The 18,202-nt window shown below is 40.6% G+C and overlaps 1 protein-coding gene across 2 annotated transcripts in view; it reads right to left on the reverse strand.

Annotated features, from left to right (window-relative positions):
- The window catches only part of prkcsh (PRKCSH beta subunit of glucosidase II), an 83,445-nt gene that overhangs the window by 55,381 nt on the left and 9,862 nt on the right, over nucleotides 1-18,202 (reverse strand). For both annotated transcript variants that reach the window (XM_069927196.1, XM_069927195.1), the window contains exons 3-6: nucleotides 14,817-14,912; nucleotides 11,523-11,580; nucleotides 6,642-6,759; nucleotides 5,801-5,930 (exon numbers count right to left, since the gene is read on the reverse strand). In XM_069927196.1, coding sequence (XP_069783297.1) covers nucleotides 5,801-5,930; nucleotides 6,642-6,759; nucleotides 11,523-11,580; nucleotides 14,817-14,912 — 402 coding nt within the window. The remainder of the gene's footprint in view (nucleotides 1-5,800; nucleotides 5,931-6,641; nucleotides 6,760-11,522; nucleotides 11,581-14,816; nucleotides 14,913-18,202) is intronic.

The following is an 18,202-nucleotide window of genomic DNA, read 5'->3' on the forward strand; positions in this document are numbered from 1 at the left end:
CAAGCTGCTCTTCATTTCCTAGAGCACAAGTGGCACGCGAGGATTTGAGGTATCTTTTATTTGAGGAGTAGAGAGAACCTCTCAGTGACAGTGATTTGCAGACATTCTCTGACGAATGCAAATAGAATCAGTTGCTCAGTTTTGTCAAGGTCTTTTGTAATATAGACAACAGAGACAAGTTACTGCTGTTTAAAGCTGTAGGAACACATTTTACTAACCTAGCAATATTCCTGCTTGGAAGTAATTAGCATACAACCAGAGTCGCTTGTGGAACAAGAGATGGTCGGCTGTACACAACTAAAGGGAGGCTGAGAGGGTAACTACAAACTGAATGTAGAACAGAAAAGGGAAAAGATTTCTTTTTAAAAAGTAAGAATATGGGGAAAAGACAATGAATAAATGAATGCAAAAAAAATCCAAATCACTGCACAACTCGGCAACAATGCAAGAGAAAATGTGATATCCCTGGACCAAACATGCACAGCTGTGAGTAGATGTGATGCAGCCAGGATACTATCTAGTTAGTATCACAGCCTGCTTTGGAAACTCGGGTGCTCAGGAATGCAGAAGGCCGCAGGAAGTGGCAAACCAAGCCAAGACCATCATGGGAGCTGGCCTCTTGTCTGCTGACGACAATGATGTGAGACATGGCCTCAGGAAAGCAGACAAAGGATCCCCATCACTTTCTTCATTCTGAAGCCTTGACACAGAAGTCTGGCACCTCATGGGTTCAAGAACAGTGTTTCCACCAACAGCTGGCAGGATCTTGGAACCTCCCCGCAATATCCTAACTGTACTCCATCTTTCCACTGACTGAAACTGTGACTATTTATCTATCCTTTGTATTTTTCTCTCGTGGGCTAATTTAATTGATACATTGCTTATTAGTCAATTTTATTATCGACATAACTGCAACAAGAATTTCAGTGCATCTGTACATATATGACTCAGTTGCTGACAGTAATTTACCACCCCTCCACAAAATACATTGTTGCTAACATCTGATATATCAATTAAATGACATTAAAGAGTGAAATATGCTTTGTGGAATGAAACATGACTGAGGTTTAAATGCCATTCCAAATTGCTCACCCATCTAACTAAATGTTACTAGCCATAACATCCTTTCTTTCTATTTTAGCACAGTGAGGTGCCAGTACTTTTGAGAATTTAACCTTCAGATATCCTGTGCAAACCAAGACAATACATGATCAACGAGCTTAGTCCCAAATCTGTCACCCACGCCTTCTTTCTTCAACTCCCCTCCTTCCTCAGCCTCTTCCTATCACCTCCTAGCTTCTTGCTTTTAACCCATTTCTTCGCCCCCCCCTCCCCCACCCTTTTACCTGTATTCACCTATCATCTGAGTCTGTGCCTCTCCCCCTATCCTCCCACCTTTTTATCCGGGCTTCTAATGGTTTATTGCCACACCTGATTAACTTTTTTGGCCTTAAACATTGAATCCCTTTTATTTTCCATGCCTGCTGCCAGAACCCGCTGACTTCTTCCAGTATTTTGTGTTACTTCAGTGATTGACCTACTTGCTCTGCTTCACAATATGAGAGAAACATGAGAGACTGCAAACCACTGTGATTGTAGTAAAAACACAAATACTCAAACCTGAAATGTTGGAAATAGATGCCTCCTATAGATGCTGAATACCTCCAGCATTTCAGTGTTTTTACAGCTTCGCAATATAACCAATGCTGGGTTCTCTACGGCAGAAAATAAAGCGGCTACTCATGTTTCAGCGATCACTTGGTCTTCATCAGCACCTTCGGTCCATGGTGTAATTTTGCACTGACCATTAATCCAGATCAATAACACTCATGTTTCAGACACTTGAAGGACATCTGAAAGTGACTTGTGGTGCACAGTGACATCACCTGACCTTGCTTTAACCACCATTCACCATCATGGAAATACAAAGCTCTTCAAAACTCTTGAAGGGCTCAAGCCCGAAACATTGGTTCTGTATCTGCTGTATAAAGTATACTGTCTGACTTGCTGAGTTTTTCCAGTGTTGTAATTCTTACTTCAATTACTGTGTCTGCAGATTTTCGTGTTTTAATTCCTCAAAACGCTCATTGCTTTCATTAGAATCTTGAAGGAATGACCTTGTCATTGATTCATTCACCGACCCCCCCCCCCCCAACATGCTTCATGTTATCTTGCACCATTTTTTCAGCCAAGGGTGGGTCTGTAGCTACAACCTCCTCCACTCAGCCTGGTTGTGGACCAGTGAGTGGTTCTATTCCTGAAGAACACAAGGAGGAGTGCCAGGCATGTAACCTAGTGAGAATATTGCATGTTTCTATGTTAATTGCTGGCAAATTTAATGCTGATGCACCTACAGTTTCTTTTTTAAATCAAATGAGAATATTGTTTTGATCTTGGGTATTGACATACTTTGTAAAACTATACAGCAGGAGGGTTTATCTTCAAGACTGCAGAAGGCATTTCTACCTAACAAAGATAACAGAGCTGAACATCAATCTCTGAAGATAAGCAAAAAACCGCAGGATTATATAACTGAAATGAACTCATTTTTTATTCATTCTGTGAAGATCAAGGCAACATAATCTGCCAGCCAAGTTCTCAAAGGGACTGGCACTTAGCAACGTTGAAATCAAGAGAGAAAGAAAGATAATATTTTTGGATAGTGGTGTTTCCTCAAATGACCAAAACGTGGAGTTTGGCACCACCATGTGGGGAATGACGGAGCTCTGCTTCATTAATTCAGCAGAGAGCTTCAACTTCCTCCATTGGCTCTGGAGACTGGCCATTGTTGAGACCTCACTTGGAGTACTGTGAGCAGTTCTGGGCTCCTCATTTGTGAAAGGATTTGCTGACGTTGGAGAGGGCTCATAGGAGGTTCACAAGGATGGTTCCATGAATGAAAGGGTTATCATACGAGAAGCGTTTGACAGCTCTTGGCCTGAGAATGAGGTGGAATCTCATTGAAACATTTCAGAAGACATGGACAGAGTAGATGTAGAAAGGCTGTTTCCCATTGTGGAAGAGTTCAGGACAAGAGCTCACACTTCAGGATTGAAGGCCACCTGCTTAAAACACTGATGTGAAGGAATTTCTTAGCCAGATAGTGGTAAATAAATCTGTGGAATTTATTGTCACAGGCAGTTGGGTGTATTTAAGGCAGAAATTTATAGGTTTTTGATTACAATAATGGGGGAAAGGCCAGTTAATGGGGCTGAGTGGGGAGGAGGATCAGCTCATGATTAAACATAGAAACATAGAAGATAGGAGCAGGAGTAGGTCATTCGACCCTTCGAGCCTACTCCGCCATTCAACGAGATCATGGCTGATCTTAAAGTTCAGTACCCCGTCCCCGCCTTCTCTCCATAACCTTTAATATCCTTATACTGAAGAAATATATCTAAATGGAAGGGAACTCGATGGGCTGAATGTCCTACTTCTGCTCCTACATCCTATGGCTCAATGAATAATATCAGCACACAACTCGGGAAACGAGAACAGAAGAAGAAACCAACGAGGAGTCAGCCAAACAGCCCCTCATGCCTGCTCCATATAAGGCAACCGCAGGGGATTTGAACTTGGGCTCGACCTTCAAAATGCATCAGATATTGATCCTCATTACCACCGACTCCTCAACAGATCAAAGGACTATCTTGACATCGAACAACTTCATATTCCAAAAGAGTGATAGTTGTCCATAAATGAGCCCCATGTCTTTTGGAATTTAATATTTGCATCCTTGGTTACACATCTAATTTTTTTAACTAAATTTAAGCAAGATATATTGTTTAGCCACTGTGCACATGCAGGTGGGGTATTATCTTTCCATTTGATCAATATGGTTAATCAATCATCTGGCTATCAATGAAGTAAAAGGTAAAATTCAGCTCTGAATGGAAGTCGGTAATAAATCATTCTCTTGAGATAATACAAAACGAGCAATTAAAGGGCAAGGTTCCAATTTTAAATTTAGAATCGCCAATAACGTTTGAAAAACATCCTTCCAAAATTTTTCTAAGCTAGGGCAAGTCCAGAACAAATGAACTAAAGAGGCATCACCTGTTTTACATTTGTCACATAAAGGATTCATATCTAAATAAAAATTGGACAGTTTAACTTTACACACATGTGCTCTGCGAGCCATTTTAAGGAGTTTAGTGATGATGAACCAAGTCCATGACTTCCATCCCAAAATCTGGAACTGCCCAGATCAGCAGAAACAAATGCTGGAAACACTCAGGTGAGGAAGCACTGCGCGAAAAGAAACAATTTAACATTTCAGTTTGAGGATACTTCATAAGAATGGAAACATTTACTCTTTGCCTCTCCACAGATGCAGTTTTTTTAAATTTTCTGGATGGGTAGAAATGGGCTGTGGTAGTAGGATGGGAAAGTACAGTTAAACAAACCCATATTATCTGGAATTCAAACAACTGACAGCCTCAAGTGACTGGCAAAAAAAAAAAAATCACAGAAAATACGTAAATAGGTAAAACATCTGAAGTTTTAAAACTGCCGCGCTTTGCCTTTAGTTTGCCAATCCATGCAACACGCAATCTCAAGGAACCATAAAATTCACTTAGGCGTCTACCAATCCCCATAAGTGTAGGATACTGGGGGTTTTACTGTATTCATCAGGAGCTGCAGTGTTGAAGAAGCTCAGTGGTGAGAACAAAAAAGCCATGCTTCTCGTGGCATACGTTGCAATTAAATTACATACTGGTATACTTTTAGAAAATGTCTACGTATACCATAGCATCAACCAATGCTGACAACATACACTTGAATCAGGACTTTGACTTACTGATTTCTAATGAACAACAAAAACTTTAAAATTGGAACAAAAAAAAAATCTCAAAATAAAAGTAGCTTTAATTTTGCTGAGAAACAATGCAGGAGTGGGCACGGTGGATTGATGAATGTTCTCTTAGTCCGAGTCATTCTACATACATAAACTGGGATCTTTAGCTCACCCTGTCTATGCTGACCGATGTCTACTCATCTATCATAAAACATTATTGAAAATGTCGACCATTCAAAACCACTGCAGTCACTTGCAGAAGTGCAGCCAATAGGCTCAATTGATGAGGTAATTATCCACTCAGGTCCAGATGAGGAAGAGAGACAATGAGTAAGGTGAATGAGAGGCTGGTGCATACCTCGCAAAGAGGAAAGGGGAAAACTGTGTGGGCAAAGAGAGCTTTTTTCATCATGTTTTTCAACATATGGGTACTCATAGGTCAGCATGGACAGGGTGAGCTAAAGATCCCACTGCATGCAGCATGACTCTGACTAAGAGGACATTAATCAATCCACCATGCCCTCCAGTATTTCACAAATACACAATTCATTCATTCTTAATCGTAGTGTCAATCATTAAGTATAGTACTCCCGACTTACGACCGTAATTTGGACCGGAGGATCAGTCGGATCTTGGAATGGAGGTATGTTGGAATTGTGTACATTTGTTTAAAAATTTTTTTTTTTTACTTTACACGGTTAAGCGCTCTAACAATATTGAATTTGCACCCTTAACTCTCGTGTAGGTGCCAACCCAAGACTCGCGTATGCGCACAGGAATCGAGATGGCTGCACCCAGCCGACGGACCCCGGGACACTGACTAACAAGTATGCACATTTTGACTCTTACATGTTCTGTATCCCTGTTTATGGTTTGTCAAAGACAACAAACTGCGTAAATTTTATAATTTTTCTTACAAATTTTCGGTTGTATGTGTGGATGGACGCAGGTCGCATAGGTCGCAAGTCAGGGAGTACCTGTATAAAGAAATAGGAAGATTACCATCCCAGGCATTTTTGTGCTTTTCTTTCGCCTCTTGTTCAGGCTTCTCTGCCGCTTCCTTCACCGTTCTCAGAGACTCCACCTGCGCTTCCCAAGTCACCTTGTCCTTCTGCAGCTCAGCAAGCTTTTGCTGTGGAAACACAAGATGTCAGCCACCTCTTTTATCTGCTAGATTCTGCTTCACAGTCAAGTGATGTCTCTGAACACCAACGGAACACTCATCCATTCCTGCCATCATGAGTCTCCATTACCCATTCACACATACAATGCCCTTTTCCCCACCAGATAGTGTACATTCCGTACACCTTTCTTTGTAGATAAATATTAAAGATCACAAACAGAAGAAAGGCGAGATCTCACATGTGTCATAAACCACACTGTTTGACCTGTTGACTTTCTCCAGCATTGTATTTCTACTCCAATTGTGGTGTCTGCAGACTTTTGTGCTTTCCTCATGTCACAGATGTCATTGTCTGTTAGCATAACAAATTAAACTTGATTCCAACCTACCATGGCAAAACTGAACCTGACATGAACTCAAGGACATAATCTACCTTTCCCAAAAAATACTATGACTATGTATTTTATCTATGCCCCTTATGCTATGGTTTCTCTCCACCCCCCACCCCCCCTCCACCCTTAGCCTCCTACACACAAGGAACAAAAGTCTATCCAACCCCTATGATGCAAGTGACCCCAGACCCACCAAAATTATCATGAATCTTTTCTGCACTCTTTCCAGGTCAACTATGGTTGGGTGACCCAATACTGCAAATGCGATCTCACCAGCATCTTGTGCAGACATCACATGATGACTGTGGAATTCAGAGTACTAGCAAACCTGTTTCTCTTCTCTGCTTTTCTTTGCTTCTTCAATGAGCTGTTGCTTCAGTTTGAATCCTTCTTTGGCAATTTCTGCCATTTTCTGAAGGGTTTCTTTTTCTTTGCGTCCTTGTTCCCTGGAGTATTTGGAAAATTGCACAAAATTACTTCATTGAGGAGATACTTTGACACAGGAGGCCATCCAGGTGAAGTGAAAGGGCTTGTTTCTGAACTATGTTTCTATCATTCCATATTTCCCTGAAACCTACTCTCATTTGCCTGTCAACCCACCTTTGAATGTTTTAACCAATTACCCTAAAAAAGGAATTTAGGAGGCCAATTAACCCATCAATCAGCAGGTCTTTGGAACACCCAGATAAATCTCACACAGTCACAAGAACAAACTCCAGACTCAGACCAGGATTCACCAAGTCTTCCTAAAGGTGCGATGCAGCAGTGGATAATCATACAGCAATTAGTATTAAGCTCTAGAACCCAAACAGGTTTTGTTTCAACATTGAATATTGTCCTATCCCATGGACTCAGTGTCAGATGGAAGTCAAGCATTTCTTTGCAGTTAAAGGAAAAGTCCAAAATATTTCCCATCAAAGTATTATAGTGGCACAGTTAGTTAAACACGAAGGTCTGCGGTCTCTGTGGTTGAAGCAAAAACACAATCCTGGAGAAACTCAGCAGGTTAAACAGATCAAGATACATCCAGCACCACAAAAAAAGCCCACAATGTGGCTATCTTTGCTGTATAAAGTAAGATGTTTGACCTGGTGTGTTTCTCCAGCATTGCAGCATTTTTACTGTAGCGGTTAGTGGAGCTATTGCTTCACATCTCCAGAAACTAAGCAGAGTTCGCACATTGTCTAACAGCAGGGGCTTCCCTCAGGTCCTCCGGTTTCTTCTCATATCCCAAAGATACGCAGACTGACAACTTTATTGGCCACTACAAAATGCCCCTCTGTAGTTGAGGGGTGAAGTCTGAGAGTATGCGGGGGAGAATACAATAAAATTAGAATAGGAATAATGGACAGGCTCAGCAGTAAGAAGATGCCCACTTCCTCTGTAATTACCAGCATCTCAGTAATACCTATATATAGGTACATAGACAGCCATGGGTTGATTAAGGATAGTCAGCATGGGTTTGTACCTAGTAAGTAGTGTTTAACAAATCTTAAGTTTTTCAAGGAAGTTACCAAGAAGGTTGATGAAGGAAAGGCTGTGGATGTTGTCTACATGGACTTTACAAGGCCCTTGACAAGGTCCCACAAGAGAGGTTAGTTCAGAAGGTTAAGACACTAGGTATACATAGAGGGGTTGTAAACTGGATTCAAAAATGGCAGTGGATGGTTGCTTCTCAGACTAGTGGCCTGTGTCGTGATATGCCTCAAGAATCTGTGCTGGTTAAAATAGGGGAGAAGGTACCAGAACATATACTTTATATGTGGGATGAAAAACTGGTGCAACATAGAATTTCACCAGAACTGCACTATCTGCTCAACATTTGGAAGAAGATTCACGTAGAAAGGAAAAAAACAAATTACCAACTACCAAAATTATTATTGACGCAAAATCAACTAATCCCTTTCACAATAGATAACCTTTCCTTTAGAGAGTGGGAGAGAAAAGGGATCAAAAGAATAGAAAATTGTTTTTTGGGAAATAATTTATTAACATTTGAACAAATGAAGTACAAATATGGAATAACTCACGGTACGATGTTTGCATACCACCAACTGAAAACCTACTTAAAGGACAAATTGGGAAGCAGGCTGAGGTTACCAGAAGGAAGCAGCTTTGAATATGTGATTACAGACACAATGACAATTAAAAGATTTATCACAAACATTTACATCAAGCTGCAAGAGAAAGAACGATGAAATAAGCTGTAAACCCAAACAAAAGTGGGAACAAGATCTAAACATAAAGATAAAAAATGGGAAAAGCTATTCTCTGGAACTATGAGAAATGCAATAAACACGAGGTTACGCATGATACAAAATAATTGGTTACACAGGCTATATACCACAACCCAAAAGTTAAATAAATGGGACCCAACAGTATCAGAAAGATGTTTTTGCTGTAAGAAGGAAGTGGGAACAACAGTACATGCAATTTGGGCATGTGAGAAAGTGGGAAAGTTTTGGGAAGATCTAAATCAGGTATTAAATAAAATCACAAAAAGCAACATACCAAAAAATCCAGAGATCTTTCTTCTAATTAATATAAGAAGTAAAGAATTAGGCCTCAAATTGGATGAAGCACAAAAAAGATTTATTATGATAACCTTAGCTGTAGCAAAAAAATGTATAATGTCAACCTGGAAATCAGAAGAGAGCCTGCGAGTACAGCAATGGTATATAGAAATGAATAAATGTATTCCATTAGAAAAAAAATAACATATAATTTTAAAAATAAAGTCACAGTATTCGAACAAATTTGGGAACACAACAGAGAGGGCCTACCGCAGACCTCCACCCCCTAAAATGATAGAATGAGAAAAAGACGAAATGAACTGACCCAGTGTGTAAAAGTAGATGACACAATTTTCTTGTTTATTTTCATTGTGTGATGACATTGTTTAATGGGCTTATTGTATTGTACTTGTTGAACGTTTAGTGGGTAGGGAGGGGGGCTGAGAAGGAGGGAGGGAAGGGAAGGGGGAAAAAGGGGAGAAAATGACACTGTATATTCAAGAGGGAAATGTTTGTGTATATTTTGGTTAATATGGTTCATAGTGTGAAAAATAAAAAAAATTTTAAAAAAAGAATCTGTGCTGGGACCATTGTTGTTTGTTGTCTATATCAATGATCTGGATGATAACGTGGTAAATTGGATCAGCAAATTTGCTGATGACACAAAAATAGGAGGCGTAGTGGACAGTAAGGAAGATTTTCGAAGCTTGCAGAGGGATCTGGACCAACTGGGAGAATGGGCCAGTAAATGGATAATGGAGTTTAATGTAGACAAGTGTGAGTTCTTGTATTTTAGAAGAACAAATCAAGGAAGGATGTACACTGTAAATGGTAGGGCACCGAGGAGTGCGGAGGAGCAAAGAGACATGGGGACATTGTTACCTGAAGGTGGCATCACAGGTGGACAGGGTTGTAAAGAAAACTTTTGGCATCTTGGCCTTTATAAATCAAAGTATTGAGTATAGAGTTGGGGTGTTATGTTGAAGTTACACAGGCATTGGTGAGGCCAAATTTGGTATAATGTGTGTAGTTCTGGTCATCTAGATACAGGAAGGCTATCAATAAGATTGAAAGAGTGCAGAGAATATTTACTATGATGTTGCCAGATCTTCAGGAGTTGAGTTACAAGATTAAACAGGTTAGGACTTTATTGCTTGGAGCGTAGAAGAATAAGGGGAGATTTAAAAGAGGTTTGTAAAATTTTGAGGGGGATAGACATTAGGCAAGTAGGCTCTTTCCACTGAGATTAGGAGAGATAAATACATGGCTTTAGGGTGAAAGGAGAAAGGTTTAGGGGGAACTTCTTCACTCAGGCTGGTGGGAGTGTGAAATGAGCTGTCATTTGATGTGGTGGGTGTGGACTCTATCTTGAGTTTTAAGAATAAATTTGTACATGGATTGGAGGGTTATGGAATGGGAGCAGGTTATTGGGACTAGCTGAACAATGGTCAGCACAGAACAGAAGGGCTGAAGGGCCTGCTTTCTGTGCTGCAGCATTCTATGGTTCTAACACATCAGCATAACAGATACACAAATTTGGAAATTTGACAATCACAAGGCCAAACAACAGACAGTTACTTTGCAGTACACAAAACTGCTGGAGAAACTCAGCAGGTCATGGAAAGCAAAAGGCTTTTATTTCCTATGGATGCAGTGTGACCTGCTGAATTCTCCAGCACTTATGTGTACTTGGTGGCACAGTTAGCATAGCGGTTAGTGCCATGCTGTTACAGCACCAGCAACCTGGACCCGGTTTGAATTTTAAATTTAATTTAAATTTTAAATTTAGACATACAGCATGGTATCAGGATATTTCAGCCCACAAGTCTGTGCCACCCAATTAACCTACATCCCTGGTAGGTTTCAAACTGAGGGAGGAAACCAGAGCCCCAATGGAAAACCCACAAAGACACAGGGAGGAGGAACCAACTTCTGACAGTCTGCACAGGGTTTGAAACCCAGATTCGATCGCTGGTGCTGTAAAGGCATTTTGCCAACCGTTATGATAACGGTGTTGTGAATCTAGCACAGTTTGTAAGGAGATTGCATCTTTTCCCCATGGGTTTCCTCCAGGTGCTCCAGTTTCCTCCTACCCTTCAAAATGTACTGGGGGTGCAGGTATAACAGGCTCGTGGACCGAATGGGCCCGTTACCATGCTATGACTACTTTTTTTAAAATTAATTCTTCATAATTTTTACATACTGCACTGGATCCCAGCTACTGCAGGTTTTCTTGTTCTCAGCCAGTTACTAAGGGAGCAGATAAGCAGGCTGTGATAGTACAGATTCTATCACCAATGTGTATATTATGTACAGATGGTAGTGTAGGATGATTGTGATTGGCTGAGAGCGTAGCCACACCTACTGGCAGGTCTTAAAGGGTTGCTCCTAGCCAGACCAGGTCATTCTGGACTGGTCGACCTACTTGTGATATGCTCCATTCTTTTAGTTAATAAAAGCCTTGGTTTGGATCCACAAATCTTTGGTTCTTTCGACGCGCATTACACAGTCACAAGGAGAGATAAGTATTTTAATTTTTGCAGGAATGAAACTAAGTCATCAGATAGCAGACTTACAATAAGAACCCAGCCCAAAACTTTTCAGGAGGAAGTTTTTGTTGAGCCAACACTGAACACGGCAAAACTCAATACTTATAGAAGTCTTTAAGCAATTACTGACAATGACCGTATACTTACTTGCAGGTGTTTATACATAAAGCCCCACTATTGTACTCATCCATGGTATCACAGCAATCTACAAAGGTGACAAGAGAGAAACAATGTACACATGCACAATGAAAACAGGGTTATCCACCAATAATTCAGAAAACTCAATAACTAAGAGATCTTAAGCCAAGTATCCCACAATTTAGGGTATCAAATTTCCAAAAAAGGGCTCATCATTCAATAAAACTGGGTCGGATACAAATCCCTTTCCTGAACCCATACCGCAGTATTTAGATTCAAACAGGAGCACAATTCTGAAGAATTTAACTGCATCCAAAATATATTTTCAAGAAGCATGAGAAGGCCTTAACAACTAGGATTAGGGAGAACCCCAAGGCTTTCTATGCCTATGTGAAGAACAGAAGGATGACGAGAATGAAGGTGGGGCCGCTTATGGATAAAGGCAGAGGAGATTGGAGAAGTCCTAAATGAATACTTTGCTTCAGTATTTACCAGAGAAAAGGACCTTGAGTAAGCTGAAGTCGGAATAGAACAGGTCTGTGTATTGGACAACGTTTGAGATTAAGGAAGTGGAAGTGTTGGATCTTCTTAAAAACATCAAGATTGATGTCCCCTGGGCCAAATGCAATATATACCCCAGGTTGTGTTCAGTCTGGGCACCTCACTATAGGAAGGATGTGGAAGCTATGGAGAGGGTGCAGAGGAGATTTACTAGGATGTGGCCTGGACTGGAAAATATCTGGAAAATAGGCAAAACTAGCAGAGCTGGGAATTTTCTCTTTGGAGCACAGGACTTGATAGAGATCTACAAGAATTTAAGAGGGGTATAGATAAGGAGGACAGCCAGCAGCTTTTTAGCAGGAGGCATCTCTACAAAGTGAAGGGAGCAAAGTTTAGGGGAGACAATAGAGATTTTTTTTTAAAAAACATACTTGTGCGTGCTGAAATGCCTTGCCAGGGATGGTGCTGGAGGCTGGAACAATAGGAGCATTTAAGAGTCTCTTAGACAGGCACACGGATGGAATAAAAATAGAGGATTACAAGGTAGGAAGGGTTTTTTGGAAGGAATTTATAGGTCAGCACAACATCATGGGCTAAATGGCCTCTACTGTGATGTAATGTTCTATTAATATATTCTCCCACTTCACCCCCCTCCCCCACTCTATAAATGAAGCAGAATACTGAGCCCAGTCTTTGGAATGAAGATAAAGGGAATGCAGAATAAACACAAGGCATCAATGAATTTCAAATGTAAGGGAGAAGGAAAGGAAATAATACTTTTCATGTAGTTGTGACCCAACTTGGCACAAGGTACACAATCGTGGCTATTTCAGCAAGCAAGATTGATTTGAATAGCAGGTTATCAGAAAAAAAAGTACTCATTCTAGCCAAGCTGCTCCAGAACTTGGGTTCCTTCCCCGCTCCCTGCCACCACCCCCCCCCCCCCCAAATTCCCTGCCAAAGTTGCAGTGCACATTATCCCATCCTTAGTGCACCAACAGTCTTGCGGGTACTTAATCCAGGCTTCACAGTGACCATATTGACACTAGCTCTTAATTAAAGAATTTAATTACTTGAAGTCCTAAGATACTGTGGTGGAATTTGAGCCAGAAACCGTGTAGGCCTTGGGAAACTTACCCTGCAATTTAAATCACCGAGCTCCTGCAAAGCCTGCAGAATATAGAATTATTTGCCCTGAAATTATCAAGTTGGAAGTGACTGAATGGTGACTGAAAAGCAGTCAGAATACCAAGAATCCTCTGTGCTCCAGAGCACTGAAAACTCGGCACCAAAACTAAAATAATGTTTATTCCTTTTTAAGTACGATATATTTTAAAAACATCCACAAATAGACCACTGAAGAGTTATGTGAAGAGTGCAAATTAACTGAATTATTATTGCTTTATATTAGTAATGTTTCACAGTAGAATCCCCATTATCTGAAATTCAATCAACCGGCAAAAAAACCCCAAGGAAATAAATAAATAAATAGAACTTAAGATAAATAAGAATAAATTAAATTTTAAATGAACTTTTAAAATTGTAAAAGTAAATGTTCTCCAAAGCAACACATGACTCTTTGAAGATGGGAGCAAACATTCAGCCAGGGTAGTGCCCTGGGCGTACCCCGCCCACAGCAGACATTTGAATAAAGTTTCAATAAAGTTGTGTTTGAATAAAATGGTGGCACTCAGGATGAAGAGACTGGCAATGCCACTCGCTGCTGGGGTGACTCTTCCCAAGTATCTCCCTATCCCTGTCCAGTAAGAATGCATTTTTATTTGTATTATGTATATTAGTAAGGTTTTATCTGCAAGCTTGGGGGAAGGCGGGTTAAATTATGAAGGCACTGTGGTTTGAATTTAAATTGTAAGATACAGAAATTACCTGATTAAAGCATACTTTACATAATACTACAATACTGATTTGCTTTCAAATTACTTTACATTTTGCACTGTCTTTTAAATGGTGTATTCTTAAGAGTGCGTTGTAAGATTGTGTCTCAATCAACCAGAAAATTCAAATATCTGGCATCCGTGATCCCCATAGGTGCCAGATAATGGGGATTCTACTGTATATAGTACTGCAACTGGAATCTTAAGCAGTTATTCTGATACATGTTTTACAATTATCAAGGTATTAAAGGTCAGTCCTGCAACCTGGCCTTGTTGTCAAGAACCATCTTGTCTGGGGCCATGGATGGCTAACTTGTCCTTTTACAGACTGTGTTAAAGGTTGGTATGGATGATTTAAAATAAGGGATTAAAAGAAATTAGAAACCCTAATCTAAGTGGCTACAATAGTAAAATAGAGAAAAAAGATTAGATAACAGAGGAAAGATTCAAATTCTGCAGGCTTACACCAGATAAAAATGTAATGTCAAGATCATTGGATTCAAATGGGTTTTCACTCTGGCTCTGTGTTCCTGGGTCACAAGGAAGTGCATTCAAGGATTTAAGAACTCCTGCCACTCGTCTCTGCTCAACTCTGGACCATCCAAGTCACATCACTGCTTAGCAGCAACCTCAACAAGGAGCGAAACTTGTGACAGTTGCCAGAACTACTTCATCCTGGACTGGATAATATTCCGGGTCACCTGGAACAAGAACAAGCTGGCTCTATGCTGCAGAACTAACAATGAAGGACGAGCCTCATGCAAGATTTTAATATGCAAATAAATACATTGATATCTATTAAATCCATTTTTATTTGAGGAAAAGAAAAAGACAAGTCCTTGTTTTCCTGTTGTGGGAGTAGCCCGTTCCCAACATCAAAATGCAACCCTGGTACAAGAGATCTTACCACAAATGCCATCATTCACACGGGACGAGGGAATGTACCGAGGCCTGTGGCCAGCATTCGTGCAGTGGAAGTTGCCATTTGGACAGGCTGCTGTTCCTAGTGAAAGGAAATAAGAACAGGGACTTCAACAACAACTTCCTCGCATATAGCACATCAAACCTTCCCATGTGTTGCGCACGGTGCAGTGGGGGGGGGGGGGGGGGGGGGGGGGAGATCAGTCTTTCGGCAGCAGCTGGGAGATGGAAATAGGTGACTGAATGAATAGCCAAACTGACACAGGGTTTTTGAAGTTGAATGGCATCATTACAAAGGCACGTCTTTCAAAAGAGAACATAAAAACATGAAGATGATGAACCTATTTTGTTGGAAAGAGCAATCTGGGATTTGTTTTATCTGTTTGCATAATGCGTCCAAAACTTGTTGTCCAATCCGAATTGCTCTGAACTGAAGGGACAGACAAGAGCCAACCAGAGCAAACACATAAGAGGAGCAGCATACAGTAACAGATGAGGAGAAAATGTTTTACCCAGAGTGGCAAATCTGAGGCATTCTCTGCCCAATGGAGCAGTAGAGGCAGTATCATTACATACATTTACAAATGTATTTAATTTTTGAATTGTTGGGGAATTAAGGACTATGGGGAACAGATGGGTAAGTGGAGCCCAGTCCACAGCCAGATCGACCACAATCTTTCTGAATGGTGGAGCAGGCTCAATGGGCCAGATGGCCGACTCCTGCTCCACGAATGAATGTCCAGTGACAATCTGGTAATTTTTCATGCTTACTGTTACTGAGAATCACATTTATTCCAGATTTTATTTAATTACCCCAATTTAAATTACCAAACTGTTGTCAGTTTTCAAATCCACGAATGAATTGCATAAAAACAAATGGCACTAGCCCTGTAATTTATTGTCCACATGACCAGAAAAGGTAGTAAGGATTTACAAACTGCTGATTGCAATTTCAGCTCTTAAACCATTTGGTCAACAATCGAGTACTTATTAAGTGTAATCACGTTGTAGAAACGCAGAATAATTTGCATTAATGAATTTGCCACAGTCCACGATGTGATATCCTTTTTATTGAGTAATCGATTCAGACAGCACAAGAGCATGCCCAAAATCCCAGCTTGTCCGTGCTGAACAGCATGTCCTTTATTCCTGTCATTATTCACATTGTCAGCCAGGACCACAGACAGCCACCTTGTTCTTTCCACACGGTACCTAAAAAAAACCTCGGCGCAGACTAAACCTTGGTATGACACATGTATAATAATAAAAACAAGTTATTAGGAAATTCCAGAAATCAATTATTGAGGATATAATAACAGGACAAAGAAAATCTTAAGTTTATTGTCATGTGAATGCACTAGAAAACCTGATAAGAGCATTGGCCAGTCCTCGGTGCAAAACACAACCAGATATCTCACACTTGCAGAAAATACATATGCAGGAGGAGTATTCAACAGTGGAACCTCATTATAACACGAGGGCTTAGGTAAAAAAAATTACATTGCCAAAAAGTGGGGTTTCAATAAAATAGTTGTTGTTACAATTGAAATTAAAACAAATTAATTTTTAGTACACTGACAGTCCCCGCAAACCCCAAGCACATGCACTTGCTCCTGACGGCAGCCTGAAACCAGAGTATAATGACTCATCACGTTATATCCAAATTCAAATTAAATCGGGGTTCTACAATATTGTTTTGTGAATACGAGAGTCTCGGAGGGTTAGTGCGAGCAGTTCCTTTGGTTGTTCAGCGTTCTCACTGCCAGTGGGAAGAAGCTATTCCTCAGCCTGGTGGTGCTAGCTCTGATCTTCCTGGATCTCTTCCCCGACTGGAGCAGCTGTGTATGGAGTGATAGAGTCCTCAATGATTTTGTGCACCCTCTTCAGACAATAACCCTGACAGAACACATCGATTTGGGGGTGGGGAAGGAGAGAGAGAGAAGAAGGGTCCAGTGATCCTCTCTGCCACTTTTGGTCTGATAGATTTTTCTGCAGCACCCGTACCACACTGTGATGCAGCTGGTCAGCACGCTCTTGATAGAGCTCCTGTAGAAGGTTGACGCAATGGTGGGTTGTAGCCTTGCCCAATTCAGTCTTCTCAGGAAGTGCAGTCGCTGTTGCACCTTCCTAACAAGTGAGGAGATGCTGTGTGTTCACTAGTTAAGTGAACTCTAAGGAAATGTTTTCAGACAATTATGCAGGGTAACTCTCTTACAAAACAGAAATAATGGTTGATAAATTTGAGAAACATTTTTGATGCAATAAAGGTATACCAGTGGATATTGTGTGTTTGGACATCCAACACACTTGTTACCTCTTGTTACTGCACAAGAGATGGTGGTAATGCAATGGTGTGGATAAGGAAAGGCCTAACCCACAAAACGATCTTTTCAGATTAGCAACTAGGAACCATGCAAGGTGCTGGCACTTCAACTATTTACAGTCTATATAAATGATGTGGAGAATATCCTGTCGGCTGATGATACAATGGAAGGAGAGTTAGCAAGCTGTGAGGATAAAAAAATACCTGTGAAAGGATATGCACAAGTGAAATAAATGGGCACCACTTGACAGATAGGGGTCTGAAAACACCAATGGTTAGCATTCAGGTACAGATAACTAGATTAATGCAGCATTTTCAATGCAGTGGTAACATCACTCACTTTTGCTTTTTATTGTTGCACTACCTGTTGTTCTATTCAATGGTTGACTTGACTTAATAGCACACAAAACAAAGCTTTTCCACCATAATTCAGTATGTGGGTGCAAGAAATTTTAAGAAGGATTGACACGGTGACTAACATAATTGGCAAACAGCCCATTTAATACAGCATCTGTTCAACGAGACATTTTTTCGAAGCCAAGTTGTAGCCTTAACCACAGCTAAGTGCAAGAACAGTGGTATTGATGCACTCAAATTGGACAAAACTATGATTTTTTTCATGTACAAAAATTGTAGTAAAGGCCTTGATGTAGTTTTCAAAGGTTTAATTCCATGATGTAATCTTGTTTTGTGTAACAGCTTGTTTGCCTCTGCATAATTATACATGCTTGTAGAAGTAGATTTTAGAGTCAGTAAGCAGTGGAGACTGCCGCCCACTCTCCATGATATATAATGTGAAATATAATCTGTGATCTGTTAATTTCGTTGAATATGTGACCCTTGAGTACCACATACATTCAAGTCTCTGTATAAAAGGGACATGCATGCATTAGAAGTAGTGCAGAGGAATCACTGGGTTGTTTCAGTGAGATGATGTGTGAAAATTCAGCTTCTTCTTCAGCCGGAGTGGGGGGGGGGGTGAATCGGTGGAATTTGCTGCCACTGGCCATTGGGGAGACCAGCTCATTGGTGTAATCAAGGATGAGATT

This window comes from Narcine bancroftii, chromosome 3 (genome assembly GCF_036971445.1).
Source record: "Narcine bancroftii isolate sNarBan1 chromosome 3, sNarBan1.hap1, whole genome shotgun sequence".
NCBI classification, from domain to species: domain Eukaryota; kingdom Metazoa; phylum Chordata; class Chondrichthyes; order Torpediniformes; family Narcinidae; genus Narcine; species Narcine bancroftii.